Here is a 15046-nt window from a genome sequence, read left to right on the forward strand (position 1 = left end):
GTATGCACCGGTCTTCAAACATTCTGCTAGTCGCCGTATCTTTTCGTAAAATTTTCGAGCATTACTCCTGTCGGCCAGCTTGTCAAGCTCTTCGTACTCACGCATTTCGGCCTCTCTCTTTTTTTTGTCTGCAAATGCGTCTCGCTTCCCTTTTCAACTCTTGGTATCTATCCCATTCAGCACGTGTCGTGGTCAATCGTAACGTTGCGAGGTAGTCAGTCTGTTTTCTTAATATCTTAAATTCCTTGTATGCTTTCCATCTTTGTTTGCGCTATTTAACACATATTTATAACGTTTTCTTTTTTTTTCAATTTACGGTAAGAACCGTTAGTTGTTATCCAATACCTGGTTCTAAAAACCAATACACATTTAGTACACTCTAAGCATCATCTGTAGATGTCACGAACTCACTTTTAAAATAATTTTTCGGTTCGTGACTTTGCTAAAGCGACAAATCTAACAGCTGATTTCTCTTTCCAGGTCATTCTATCTGCCCGCCATGTTGAGCATCCTGTCAGTTGCAAGCCGTCTGTCATTTCGTGTAATTGTTAAAATTAAGTGAAATTTAGTGAATTGTGAAATAAAGTGAATTTGTGCAAGGAAAAGTAGTGCAAATCAAATTTCAGTGGAGTTGCGTGATAAAGCAGAGTAAAGTGCGGTTGTGTAAGGTTTTTGTGCTGCAAAAGCAGCAAGAGGAGCGTCGTGCACGGAAGTGCGTGCCTCCTTAAAAGCGCTCTGAAAAACGAGCTAAATAAGCATTAAAGTGTCTAAAATGTGTGAAATATAAGTTCAAATTGAGTGAAAAGTGTTAAATAAGTGAAAGGTGTAGTAATTTATAGCAAATTGTTAATAAATTATTTGACGTGATCTTGTGTCGGCAGAATCGCGATGTGGCAGCGGAGGCTTCGTTTAGTGGTAAGTTCATTATTGAAAGTATTACTATTTTTTGTTGATTAATGTTATTTGCTTAGTTTTTTTGATTTGAACATTTAATATTTTAGATATTTTCGAAAATAAGATACATGCTCATGCATAGCAATTGCCTGCAATGCATCAGTCAAACAAAAATTGGAAAACATTTGTTTCGTTTAAATAATAGTGTGCAATATTTGATTTCACTTATATTTTCATGTTTATAATCTTTTTCATTATGTATACTGAATGGTTTAAATTATTTGCAATACTATCAAACCTTTTATTGAACATTTTTGAATACGAATTTCGTTTCTCTCGACATTGAGCATCCTTCAGTGCCTTTCCAACTGCACAGAAATACTTCAGTTACAGCTGTTTAAGTACAAAAGCAATTACCATGCACTTGCTACGAATGGTTTTTTCCTTTAGTTAGTTTCTGCGTAAATTTTTTAATCATCCGATGCGAAGCATTGATTCTAATGAAGTTTCGAATGTCTAAAATCAAGCTCTTCAGGTATTTTTGGATAAGTTTGCCACGAAGTTTGTAACTCCTAGAAGGAAACGTCGAATATCCTATAAAGTATATATTTACATTAGGGTGTGTTATTCTGAGGCAACCTTTTTCTTTCAACTGAAAAACAGGCTAAAAACTTTCGAAAATGTGAAAAAGAAAGTCACTCAAAAGATGAGCTCTTAATATTAATATTAAGAGGTGCCTCTTTCAAATTTTCTGTTTTCCATATAAATGACATGGAAAAAAAAATCATTTTTTTTTGTGGTGGTTATTGTGCGGAGGTTATTATATGTGCACGCGATGGCTGCCAGTAGGGATGGTAAACTCGATTCCGATTCTACTCGAAAATCGAGTTTTCTCGTAAAATAATCGATTTTTCGGAATCGATCTTCAGTAGTCGAAGTCGATTAAGAATCGATTCTTGAAATTCGAAAATAATATTTATTTTTAAAGTCTCTCCACTCTTAATTGTAACGTGCAGATACCCCGCCTTGCAGTTTACTATTTTTTTCTTTATCAGGTAAAACAATCCATATCTCGCTTCCAATTGTTTCGAACATTTTTGTCTTATGAATTTTTTAACTCAACGAAAAGAAGTTTTTTTAAATTGCAAAAGTCATAGTTTCGTAGGAAATTTACCGCTTGAAATAGTTTTATTCACTTAACGATTGTTTGTAACATCGAAAACTAGACGAAAAAATCATAAAATTATATAAAACCAGGATAACGAAACGAGTTGAATTCCGGGTGACAGTTTGTCCGTTCCTAGGTTCAAGCGATAACTCTATAAGTGTTGATGAAATTTGGTACATGTGCTCATTTATTCCCTCAGGTCGTATGTAATGCAGATGGGTGAATTTGGACCATTGCTAAGAGCTGTATTTGAAGTTTGAAAACTTTCTATAAAGTGGGCAGGTGGGACACATATAAGTTTAATGTGCATACTATATCACACAAACCAAAACTGATATATAAAAAAAAACTGCTGATAAAAATGTGCGCTTGTGTCAAAAATGGCTCAAAACGGGTCAATACTTTCTCCTACTTTTTGTATATATTGATTTTCGAACTTCCACTTGACCTTAGTCGTATTACCAAACAATACGTGTATTATCTAGAGAAAATTATCGTCAGTATAAAATGTTGAACTTATCACTTGCTTTCACCTTAATATTAAATCAGTGCAGTGGAGGGATTCACCTTTATTTCCTGAAAGTTTTCAATATTCAAAACAGGCTTTACAGTAATTGTTGGAAACCTGTTATTTTGAAAAATATCTACTAAAAACTTTTAACTCCTCCTTGAAGGTTAGACAATTGGCTTTCTGGTTGTTTTAAAAATCAAAAAAAAGTAAAAATATAGTCTTATATTTTTGAAAGGTGTTCTGGTTATGGCTTCTATTTTTCTATTAGAAGTAATGGAAAAAATATATGAGATATAAAAGAAGAAATCTGTAATATTTTTTGTTTTATATTTAAGTAAAAGTAAATAAATTTACAGGCAAACTAGGAAACTAAGGGAATTAGATACTTAGGACTTTTGAATATAGATATCAGTTGGAACAACGAATGTAGAAATATCTGTGAACTTCGATTTATACAATTTAGACCTCCCAATATTTTCAACCAGTTTTAGTTTTTACCAAAAAACGCTTTGTAATTTCTCAAGATTTTCAAGTGCTTCTCGCTTAATACAGCACCAAAGAACTTTTAATTATTTTGTCTTTCACTTCGTTTTTTTGGTGGAAAACATTGTGTAGAAAATTTTATGAAATTACATATTCTAATACCAAATGCCATTTCCGGCCAGATATTGATTCCATGCTTATAAAATTGTTGATCCTTGCAGGCAAAAACCTGGTCCAAGTCAAAAAATTTTACAAAGACCCGAAGCAGTAATAGTCCAAAGAGGCCAAGCCTGTAGAATATGGTGGGTGTGGTAGCACATTCCAATCCAGCTGTAAAAGCTTTTGGCGAATCATTAAATTTGAATGAGGCCTCGCATTATCCTGGTATAACGCTACACCTTTTCCATTGATAAAATCTGGCCTCTTCTGTTAGACTGCATCACTCAAATTGTCCAGTTGATCACAATACACTTCAGAATTAATCGTGATATTTTTAGGCAAAAGCTCAGATATAACATGCCTTTCAAATTCCACCAAAGTGACAAAATAACTATCTTTTGGTGACTATTTGAGCTGGTTCATCTTTTTTAGCCCAGTAACAATGTGTTTCTTTGACATTTGATAAGCAAATTATAGTCATTAACGCGACGTAGTAAATTTCGTTCTGTAAGAACATGAGGTACTCATAAATCAAGCTTCGAAATTAGTTCTAGACGTTTCATGTGCTTGTAAACGGTCGCGTTAGTTAAATTTAATCTTTCAGCTATCTCCAGAGTTGTTATTCGAAAATTTTACTTTATTTTTTCCAAATCGGCTTCAAGATGTCTTCCAGAACGTGGTGCTTGATAAAGATCGATATTTGCTGGAACAAAATTTTGGAAACCAATTTTGGCATTGGCGTGCAGTCAACACATCTTCTTCGTACAAATCACAAAAATCAACTTGCTTGAACTGCATTTGATGTTTGATTAGAAATACGAAAAGACTTTTTCGACTATTCAATAACTACAATATTTTTTGGGTGGAAAAAATTATTTCAAGCTATCGAAAGTTCTGCAAAAACGCTAAGATCTTAATTTAAAATTTTAGGTTGAGTTCATATTGAAATCTATCAAGACCTATACTAAGTAAATATCTAAAAATTTTCGAAAAAGCGGCAGATGAATGTCGGTTTATGCGTTACACTAATCTCTTTCTTCTATAATCAAATCGAAAACTCCTGAAAATGTATTAAATATTATTTTTTTATTTTAATATAGGCAAGTAGTATGTATATATACATTAGTGTGTACATAAGCTTCGTAGGTCAATTAATTCGTATATGCATTGCAAATACAAAATATTTATGCAAATTTACATATATACAGTTATTTGAGCTTGCTTATTCCTCTTCAATAACTTAAAACTAAAGTTGGCAGCAATATTTTACAAAAGAGAACAAAATCAGCGTTTAAACAAAAATCATAAAAAAATAAATTTTAAATTTCTTAGATAGAAGCGAGTGAGTGACATGAAACAAATATGTACTTAAGGCAACAGAAAAAGTCTCAGAAGAAGCCATTATTTAACACTCCATTCACTTGTATAGCAGGATCCTCCAATGGGCCATGACCGAAATGTAGTGGATCGCGTTGTGACTCGGAGCGTGTGCGCGCATTCCGCAGCTCGGACAAATGTTGTTGGCCAGTTACGAAGTTTAGCGAGCCCGAACCTAAAGTTATGCTGCCATCGGGCAGACGCACATAACCGATGCCGCCCGAACCTAAAGCGATCGTGTCACCACTTGCGGTGGCACCTCTGAAGGCGAGTCGTTGCTGCTCACGTAAAATCGCATTTGCCGCGGAATCCAATTGCATGGCCGAGGGTAGTGGTGCAATAGCGCCGGTGCCAGAAGCGCCTACGAGTGCGCGATAATTATTCACGAACGATTGTGTGAGAAACGGTTTGGTGTCCTGTGAGATATCGTTGTCGACAAATTCCACCACGGCGTATTGCTTCAACTGACGTCCATTGACCACGTAGAAATCACCGTCGGGACCGAGATCGTTGCCAATTTTGTAAATCGGTTGTTGACCGAATGGCACACGTACAGGTTGTGGTTGGAGTGGACCCTGTGGAAAACCGCCAGGGCCTGATGGTGCAGAGGGCGCTGATGCGGTAGGAGGTCCATAATGATAGCCACCACCTTGTTGTGCTTGTGCTGGTAAGCGCTCACCGAAGTTACCACCGAACGAATTGTAAGGACCGGACGGAGGTAGTTGTTGAGGCGGCGCTGGACGTGGTGCCGCAGATGAACCGGGATGCACTTGGACGATTGTCTGCGTTTGCGTGCGTGTGGGAGGCGGACCTGGCAGGAAATGCTGTACACGTGGCCGACCAGTGGGTAGAGCTGGCAGAGCTGGTATCGGTGGTAGTGGCACTGTAGTAGGGATGGGTCCGAAGTAATGACCTGAATTACTGGGAGGACGTGCCGGTGCTGATGGTGCCGTCGGTGGTCCATAATGATAACCGTTAGCATTAACGTGGCTGAAAAGCAATAGCAGCGCCGAAGCAGCTACGAGGCGGCGTACTGGTGATAGTGTAAACGTCATCTGTGAAAGAAGAAGATAAGAAAAGTAAAGTTAGTTGGGAAGTACATTCAATTGGGTTAATAGATTCTGTTCATCATATAAAGGAAATAGTTATTTTCACAAAGGAAGTATTAATTATAATCTATAAGAACTCAAATCGAATTTCCAGCAAGGTAGAAGCCTTAATAAATCCACAACATCCCTCTAACTGTACTTAAAATTAATCGCTCGTAGCTATGATTTTGACTGATTGGGTCAGGGTGTTCTAAAACCTTACAAAACATACCCGTAATTTGTAAGAATAATAAGAATCAGCACGCGGAGTACGGAAGAAGAAGATAGTGTCTACTAAAGAGTAAAGATGGCCATATTTTGAAAGAATCTATGTCCAATCATTTCTTTTTGGTGGCCATTAGCTATAAAAGTAATCATAAAGGTTGCTGATATTAAGATTTATTAATCCGGAGTGCAAGATACCGGCCTTGAGCTTATTAATTGTGGGTTTAGAATTGGTTAAGAAATGCCCAACCTTGTTATCCAAGCCACAGCGGAATCGCAGGTAACTGTCTAGCTAACCAGCTGCAAAAGAAAACCACCTCAGTCCCGCTATTAGTAGATTAGGAACGGATCGATGCTTCACTCTACTTGGTCAGCGCTTTCCCAAGATCTTTTTAGCCTAACTTCGATCGCAAGACATCCAGAGACCTCCTTTGCCCTTAGCGAGATTATCCTCTTCTTAGTTGTGGGAGTTCTAATAGGTCCTTGACCTATGACGCCAATGCCGTAAGATTGAAAACTTTACCAGACGCCAACTGCAGAGGCAGTATGGAAGAAGATGAGGTGAAAACATTTCAGAACTTCCTTCTTGATTGTTCTACGTCTGCAAGATAAAGGCTTAAATACTTGAGAGCTCAGACTCTCATATCTCTTCATGTCTTTACAGAGAACTGCATTTAGAAGGTTAAGTGAGATCTCTGTATCAGCCATCAAACCTAATCTAATTTAATTATAGAATGCTTTAATTACTAAAACATCATTTACAATTGTCTTACCGGTATCCTCCGGACAAATTTCAGATTAAGACATCGCGTCGATAGTTACTGCCAAGGTCAAGGTCATGTCCTAGACTTGTTAATTTGTTTAGTGCTCAATGACCTCCTTTTGGTAGATCTTTTGCTACCGTTTACTATTCTAGAAAGGCATGAATAGACTACTCCATTTTGAGTTGATTGTTCAAATCAACATCGAGGCCGAAAATTACAGAATGTTTTAAGAGTAATTTCTCATTTTCAAGTATTTAAGTGCATTTCTTCTAAGAAAGAGAAATTTAAAACAATCTGTTTGCCATTCGGAGACGATTATAGTTTGCGGAAAACCTCTCTCAAATAACTAAGAGAAAAGGCTCTGCCTTGCATCAAGAAAAGGTGTAAGCGCTACATATGTTATATAAGCAAGCCCCAAAGCAATAAAAAGACCTTTCATAATTACTGAAACACAGTGCACGCCATAAGTATACCACAAGAAGTGACTTCCACTTAAGGAAAAGCAAACAACATTCCACTTTGGAACGCAGAACTGTCCTGGCTGCGTTGTTTCGAGACAAAACAAGTTTTTCTGCAAATTTAATTACAAAAATAGAGTATAATTGCATTCATACTAAAATTCCATAAAAATACGTGCAAGAATATGCGCAAGTCGAGGCGTGTAAAACTCGGTCGTATAAATAATCGGTGCAAGCGTCGCTAAATAGCTGTGCATTGGATCAAGACATTTGGTTCTAATCACGTGTTGTCTGCGATTTGCTGTTGTCGTGTTGCTGAGTTTTGTCATTGTCAATGCGTTTTTTCAATGACATAAATTAATGTCAAGTATTATCTGTTGACAAGCGCAAGCAAAGTGAAGTTGATTGTATGGAATTTCTTAAGTGATTTAATTAGAGCTGGTAAAAATATCAGAAATATGGATTTTTCTTTAATAATCAATAATTTTGCGTTATTGTGTTATGAAATCTTAGACGAATAAATTGACTTATTAAATTTAGCGCTCGTTTTAATTGTTTATGATTTCAAAAAATTCATTGTGGAGCTGCAATAAATTTTACAACTAATTTCGGGATCCCGAAAATTAAACCAAATTAATATCGTGCTCTTTTAAGTTCCTTATGATTAAAAATATTAATTGAGTAGTGAAATAAATTTTACAACTGATTTCGGGATCCCGAAAATTAATCCAAATTAATGGCGCGCTCAGTTTGGTTATTGCTTAGTTGTGTGGTATAATAAATTTTTCACATAAAATTTTTCGGGATCCCGAAATTTAATTTAAAAAAATTTCTCGCTTGTTTTGGTTTCTTATGGTTATTATGTAGCGCAATTAATTCCACATATAATTTCGGGAATCCGAAATGTTATCCCGAACACCGTTAAATCTGAAATTTTGGAGTGAAATTAATTTATGATTGGTTGATTTTTGAAAAAGTTCGAGAACCCGAAATCAATTTCGATTTTTTATGGCTTATGCTTATCATGGTAACATCTCTCAAGAGATTAAAAGAGCAAGAGCTGTCAGTGCAGTAACAATTACTATTAGAGTAAAAATTATAGGGGAGTATTTATTCTGGATAAACTTTTCCAAGTTTTCAAAGAACTCTTTCTAAGTGAAAAATAAGTGATAGGGAGAGTTAATGCTAGGGAACCTTTAATCTTTCCACTTCTAGAAATATCATAAAGTCTAACTCTTCCAAGTGAAAGATAAGCAAAAAGGCGAGTTAATGCTAGGTTAGTTCATACTTTGGGAACCTCTATTCCTTCCCCTTATAGAAATACCATAATTTAGACAGTTGAGAATTCCAAACTGATTACAATGATGGACGAAATTTGCTCCATACTATTTTCCAAGTGATTCATACACTCAGTATACGAACATAATACAAATGTAGCCACTTATATATATGTACTTTAAAATATATTTATGCACCAACGTTGAATAGACAGCCAATTAGTGTTGCCATTATGTACGAAATTACACACTTTGCGAAGACTATAATTCTAGACAAAATGCTTCGTTTTGCTGCTCTCTGTTCGCTATATTTGGTAGCGATTTGTCACCTTTCAGCAGCGTTTTTTTGCCACTTTTGGCTGCCACAAAACAAAACCAATGAAACGGCCGACAAACGAATAAAATTCGACAAAAGAAAACCGACTGCAGCATTTGGACAGACGTTGGCTTGTCCGCCTTGACAGGCGTGCCGACAATGTGCTGAGTGCGACGACAGCGCTTACGATTTGTCTTTGTCGTTAATTTGCCATAATTATGGCGGGTGATTGCGGTGCATTATTTGTTGGCGTCGACGCCTTATAACACTTGCGCCAGGCGTTGCCAGCTTATCGCCTAGGTAATGGACTACAACAATGATGTGGCATTTGAGCGAGACAAGCGTTGAGCTTGTGATAAATGAACACGCTATAAAATAACGCCATGCCATTATAGCTGTGAAACAGTGGAGCTACTGTGAAATTACGGTGCTTTAACGGTAATCCACAGAAGTATTCGTTGATATGTAAATATATCGCAGACACTTGGATTTCTACTACAATTGCAGGCAAATTAAAGTCAATTCAGACTTTGAGTGAATAAGCTGCCAAGCGTCAATACTTTGACCAGTAATTCGTCGGTATCATTGTATACTTTACACTTACTATAATTGCGAGGGTGGTTTGCGGGGTTCAGGAATTTTCGGTGCAGTAAGTGCGGATAAAATACTTTCAACTGTACTAACTGTCTTTAATTGAGTTGATTTAAGTTTTTCTTCTTTTATCAAGCCACTACAGACAGATAACTTCGAAAATTTGTATAAACCTTAATTTAGTCCGAATAAAAGATATTATTTGTTGCTTAAAAACTGTTTCAGAAATTAAAAAAAAAAAACTTGATTGCAACCAAATTACTACCAAATTTAAAAGTAAATATCGGTTATACTTCTGGTTCAAGCGTATTCGTCTATGTGTTACAATCTTTGGTGCCTTAAAAGAAATATTGAGGACAAAGGCCTCGTCAAGAGCATTACAAGAGTGCTTAAGAGATTCGCTGAACTTCAGATTTGGCTATTTGAAACACTAAATAAGGCAAATTATCTGCTATTAACTAAACAAGTTTTGAGATTCTTTTGAGAACTTCTTCTGCAGTGACTTCAATATCATGATGCGTGTGCAGCATCTTGAAGAATGTTCGTCTTTAGCCACGTTTTTGTGCGGCGAAGTGTCGAAGAAAAGCGTTCAGAGCTCACTTTCGTAACAGGAAGTTTGCAGAATATGCGAAGAAAACTATGAATTATGGGGTATAGGTCTACATCGCAGTGCTTTAATGTTTCCAATGCAGTAGTCAGTAACTTGTTGTATTTTGACTTTTGTTTCTGCCTCCAATGCCACTGCCAGTGATCAATTTGACATTTGAGCTTTAAAAACCGCACGACGTTGTCATTATCCAATAGGCCTTTGAATCTATCTATCAAGCAGTCAATCAGATTTTCCATTTCTTTGGTTTTCAAAGCACATACTTTTTCTGGAAGCAGCAAACTCAGTTGAAATCTATCCAATACTTCAATAGAAATGCGCGTCTTCAAGTCTTCGCCGATTGTATCCAACAGAGGAATATACTATACACTGAGACCGTGTAGTATTCTTCACAAGTTCTCATGCAGAAATTTTAGCGTTTTATTTGTCCGCCGCAGATTCTTTGTTTTTCTTCGTCAACCACTCAAAACCACTCAAAACTAAGTTCTTGTAAGGAATCTTTTGTATTTATGTAGGGTATTATAGCTACGCTTCAACCGAAGTTAACATTTTTTCTTGTTTTATTAAAAATATTTATGTTTTATTCAATTTTCGAAAAAAATGCCAACAAATAAAAGTTCCAAAGTACGTAGGTTTTGGACTATATTTCTGGCCTAATGATATGAATATATATTTACGTCATGAATGACTTTTTTAACCATTGCAGAGTTTTGATTCGCCTCATAGATGACTACAGTAGATACATTTTATTATTTTTTTTCATATTTTTTATTGCATTTTTATACATATGTTACATGACGGTCTTGCATTATCAGTTCACGTACGGCATCGAAGTTTTCTGACACAACGGCTGTTTTTGGACGACCTTCACGGAATTCGTATTTGAGCGAGCGTCGACCACGATTGAATTCGTTGTACCAGTTTTTCACAGTGCTATAGGATGGTGCTTCATAGCCATACAAAGATTTTAGTTCATCGATGCACTCTTGTCGTGATAATCCACGTCGAAAGTTGTGAAAAATGATCGCACGAAAATGTTCACGAGTTAATTCCATTTTTTGGCCGAGATGAATTTTTTAATTCCCTGTAAATAAAACAATTCACGATTAAATGACAAAACGTTCTGAGTGATGTTATGCTAAAAAATGTCAAACTTTCCAATGGAAATGTCAGATAGCACCTGGCAACACTTAGTGTTGCCCTAGGCCAGAATATATGTATTTAGCAGCCCTCGTATTTTGATTTTTTTTTAAGTCGTTAGGTTTTCTCAGAAAACGGAAAAAATTGCCCAGTCCCTTCCCCCTACCTCAACAAAGTTCAACATTATCATTGTAATATGGGCTTCCTCCTATCAGGGGGCGCTGTGTGTCATATCCGGGTGTTCTTTGGCAGGGATGTAAATATACTCCAAGTGTTGGCGCTACAGCTGATTTTTTCTTAGCAAATTAGAATAATTCAGATTTAATCCATAAATCAATACAATTTCAGACCCTTGGACTATATATTGTTTCTAAATTTGTTCCAAAGTGCTATTCCCAAAACATTTTCCTATATTTTTTCTATATTCTATTTTCCATAGATCTACTTAAATATCCTAAAATAACATATCATATAAAAAAACATAAAATAAACTCAGCTTCTTACATATTGAACCACCCTCGTTCATAACTTTATAAGTATGTGCATACATCTAATTGCCTGCCATTCACAATTTGTTTACATTTCTTAGGCGAAATTGTATCTGTTTGCTTATTACTTGCGCCTTTGCACCGCTTATTACACTGCATTAACGGATTATGCTGAGAGTGCTGGCGCAAATTATGCAGTTAATGTCCAAGCACTGTGCACCGTCGTTTGTGGCACAGCGCCGACCGGCTGCAAGATACAAAATTTGCATTTGCTTTACACTATGAGAACAACACGCTTTATACACATATTTGTATACATACATATGTATCTGTATATACACTACATAAAGGCTGTGATTTATTCTGCTAGTTTAATGGTAGGCGGACCGCTTTGTCGTGCGCCATGCAACTCGCCACTGCAATCTACTTTGCTGTTATTGTTATTATTATTTTTAATCATGACCATTTGGCAGGTGGTTGGCAATGAATAGAAAATCAATAATTGTGTTTTTTTATGAATATTTCCAATAATTTAATAATAGCGACAGTTTCTAATGTGTCGCCGTTAAACTGCGCACTAATTGACCGTTGAAGCTGTGGTTGGCTGGCCGCAGTGTTAGGTTGAAAGGGGGTTTGTATGTACAGCATAAGTGGATTTAGCTGTTAGCTAGTTGCATAAATATTTATATTCATAAATTGAAACGCACGTGAGCTTTAGTTTTTATATTTATTTTGCTATTATGTTATTTTTTTAATGCAACAAAGTAAATAAATAAAAGCAGTTATGCAAGTTATGCTAAATATGGAAAAGTGATTCTATTTTAATTGGCTTTAGTAATCACGCTTGACTTTCAGATCACTATTTAGCTGTTGCTAGATACATATGTATATTAAAGGAATGTCTTTTCTTAGAATTTCTAGACTACAGCAAACATTTTCACTTTGACTGTCACGCTATCGATTATCATAAGCAATATCTTCTAAGAGCTCATATTATTCTCATGTTTGAATTTTGCCGTCAACTTTACTATAACTTTCACATACTAAATTAGTCTATTGCTTGATGTTGATAGTTGACAACCTTAGCTGATAAATTGTTGGTTAGCATTTGTTAATTAGACTTAATATATATTATTAGTGATTTGGATATCGCTAAAGAAACTCAAGTCAACAAATAAACCTCATTCGAACAGCTGAAATATATTTTAGGAAAACGTTTTAAATGTCGAAAATTCGCTCTGAAAATAACGTTAACTATCAAGTTCGAATTTTGAACTTATGTAAGCACAGTGAAAGTTAAGCAGCCAAAGTAGAGAGGCTGACATGAATAGAGTATTATGGTAGTTTGGAGAATGAATATCATCTGAAAAATGTTTGTATAATAGTTCTTTGAAAGCTATATTTAAGCCGAAAAAAATACCAGCAAATACAAACACCTTACGACTTCTATATATGTACATATATAGGAGTATACTATATCGTAAAAATACAATAAATCAACATAGAGAAGAGATTAACTGATTTATGACTCAGATAAATTATGATTGTACAGAAATATAAGCTTTTTAAGGAGTTACATGGGTTACAGGTTTCAAAAATTGGATTCTTTGTTTTTGGTCATTGTCACGAGGCACTTAATTTTCATTATACTAAATATTCTACAACACTTATATGTCCTAAACAACTTTTCACCGTAATCAAAAATTATTTTGTGGAATTTTTGATATTTTCGTGGATAACAACCGCTTTTGGGCGTCCACTGCATTCACCGTTTTCGCTGCTCATTTTACCACGTCTAAACTTAAATTCTTGATGTGATTTTCCTGGGGCAGTGTCCAAAAACTCATTATCAAGCCAAGGTTTTGTTTGAACTGTATTTTTGCCCAGGCAGAAGTCTTTTCAATTGGCCCGTTAAAAAATATTTTATTTCCCTAAAATTTGGTTTAGTTCTTGACTAAAATTATGTTAGTTCGAAACTTGACTAAAACGATTATATTCATATAATTAAATTATATATAACACTTATTGACTTGAACTAGTATTTATGAATTACAAAAGTTTACTACATCTTATAATAATATAACTTAGTATAATCGACGCCCATAACATTAAACGTGTTTTTCCCGAAAGGTTAGTTTTCGAGTTGCTGCGGTAAATTTCTTCGAAACTGTCAGACCGATCGACTTGTAATTTAACCGGACTTTCATAGATATATTTGTCAGATATTGATTGTAAGAATACGATTTTTTATAATAATTTCGACTTTAAGCCACTTTGAAATCTTTTTATATTATTTTTGAAAACGTTTTTCAGCAAAAACACGTACTTTTTCACTATATAGATGATCTAGCTTTTGTTCCCGCTTGTGGTATGGTTCCGGTTATCCAACAAGTTCGCCAAGAGAGCGTTGTTAGATGATTGGGGCTTTTGTTCAAGGGGTCTCAATGCCGGAAATATAGGCGAGTTGAAAATAAGAAGAGTTTTTTTTTTCAAAAATTTCATTTCGAGGTCGGTTATATATACAAGAGAATCTTTTTTAAATTGAATCGCCAATTAGTAAAATACATTTAATGCAGTAATGAGCATTTATTATTTATTAATAAAATAAAATGCCTTAAAAAATCACAAATCACGTTTTTTTTCTGAATTGAAGAATTTTTTTCAACAATTAAAAAAAAAGTTTAATATTTTATATTAAAAATAAAATTTAATATTTTATATATAAAGCATTTTTGTAAAATCGCAGCTTTAATTAATTTATGATTTTCAATGAAATAAATTTATGATCTCTATCAACCGGCAATTTATTAGAAACCGACTTATTTGAAAAGCAATAACAAAAAACGCAACTAATTAATAAATACAACTCATCATAAAAACCATAAAAGTTTATTACGCTTTAATTGAAATTAATATTGAGAATACAATAAATCGCAAACGAAAGACTTAAGCAACGAACCTGCTGCTATTAATATAGCATAGCCGTACAGTCTTTCCGCTGGGCTGTTAGTATTTTTGTGTTTTTATTATTTTATTGGCAGGCTTGCGTATAGTTTTGTGGTGGATTTTCACGTGCCAACACATACATATATACATACATACAACGCAACGGACCGACGCTTATCGCATGCTTAATGGCTTAATTAACTCGCCAGGCAATAAACAAACATTGCAGGTGCAAAAAATGTCGGTAGAAGGGGAGTGGGTGAACCAAAAAAAAAATTATAACATTAACAACAACAATATGTAGCATGAAAATAGAGATAAAGCAAAATAAATGCAAGGTGTGGGCGTGCATGTAAACGCTTTTTTGTAGGCGCGTGCATTTGTATTGCGCCCAAATCAGCGCTGGCGGCTTGCGCCAAGATGAAAGAGCGCGAAGAAAAGCAAAATTCAAAAAAAAAAATAAAAATAAATAAAAATTGTATATATAGCACACAGTAAAAAGTCTGTAATGACACCTGCAAGCCTCACTCAGCAGCTCGGCTGCACGCGGATGG

The 15046-nt window shown here is 35.2% G+C and overlaps 1 protein-coding gene and 1 long non-coding RNA gene across 3 annotated transcripts in view; one reads left to right on the forward strand and one right to left on the reverse strand.

Annotated features, from left to right (window-relative positions):
• Positions 1–532: 532 nt before the first annotated feature.
• Positions 533–15046, forward strand: part of LOC126753958 (uncharacterized) — a 111551-nt gene continuing 97037 nt past the window's right edge. Inside the window, exon 1 of the long non-coding RNA XR_007666235.1 lies at positions 533–915. This is a non-coding gene — a long non-coding RNA (uncharacterized LOC126753958). The remainder of the gene's footprint in view (positions 916–15046) is intronic.
• Positions 4287–15046, reverse strand: part of LOC126753957 (uncharacterized) — a 43895-nt gene continuing 33135 nt past the window's right edge. For both annotated transcript variants that reach the window (XM_050465750.1, XM_050465749.1), the window contains exon 3: positions 4287–5647. In XM_050465750.1, coding sequence (XP_050321707.1) covers positions 4604–5647 — 1044 coding nt within the window. In that variant the 3' untranslated portion in view covers positions 4287–4603. The remainder of the gene's footprint in view (positions 5648–15046) is intronic.

Source organism: Bactrocera neohumeralis, chromosome 3 (assembly GCF_024586455.1).
Source record: "Bactrocera neohumeralis isolate Rockhampton chromosome 3, APGP_CSIRO_Bneo_wtdbg2-racon-allhic-juicebox.fasta_v2, whole genome shotgun sequence".
In the NCBI taxonomy this organism is placed as follows: domain Eukaryota; kingdom Metazoa; phylum Arthropoda; class Insecta; order Diptera; family Tephritidae; genus Bactrocera; species Bactrocera neohumeralis.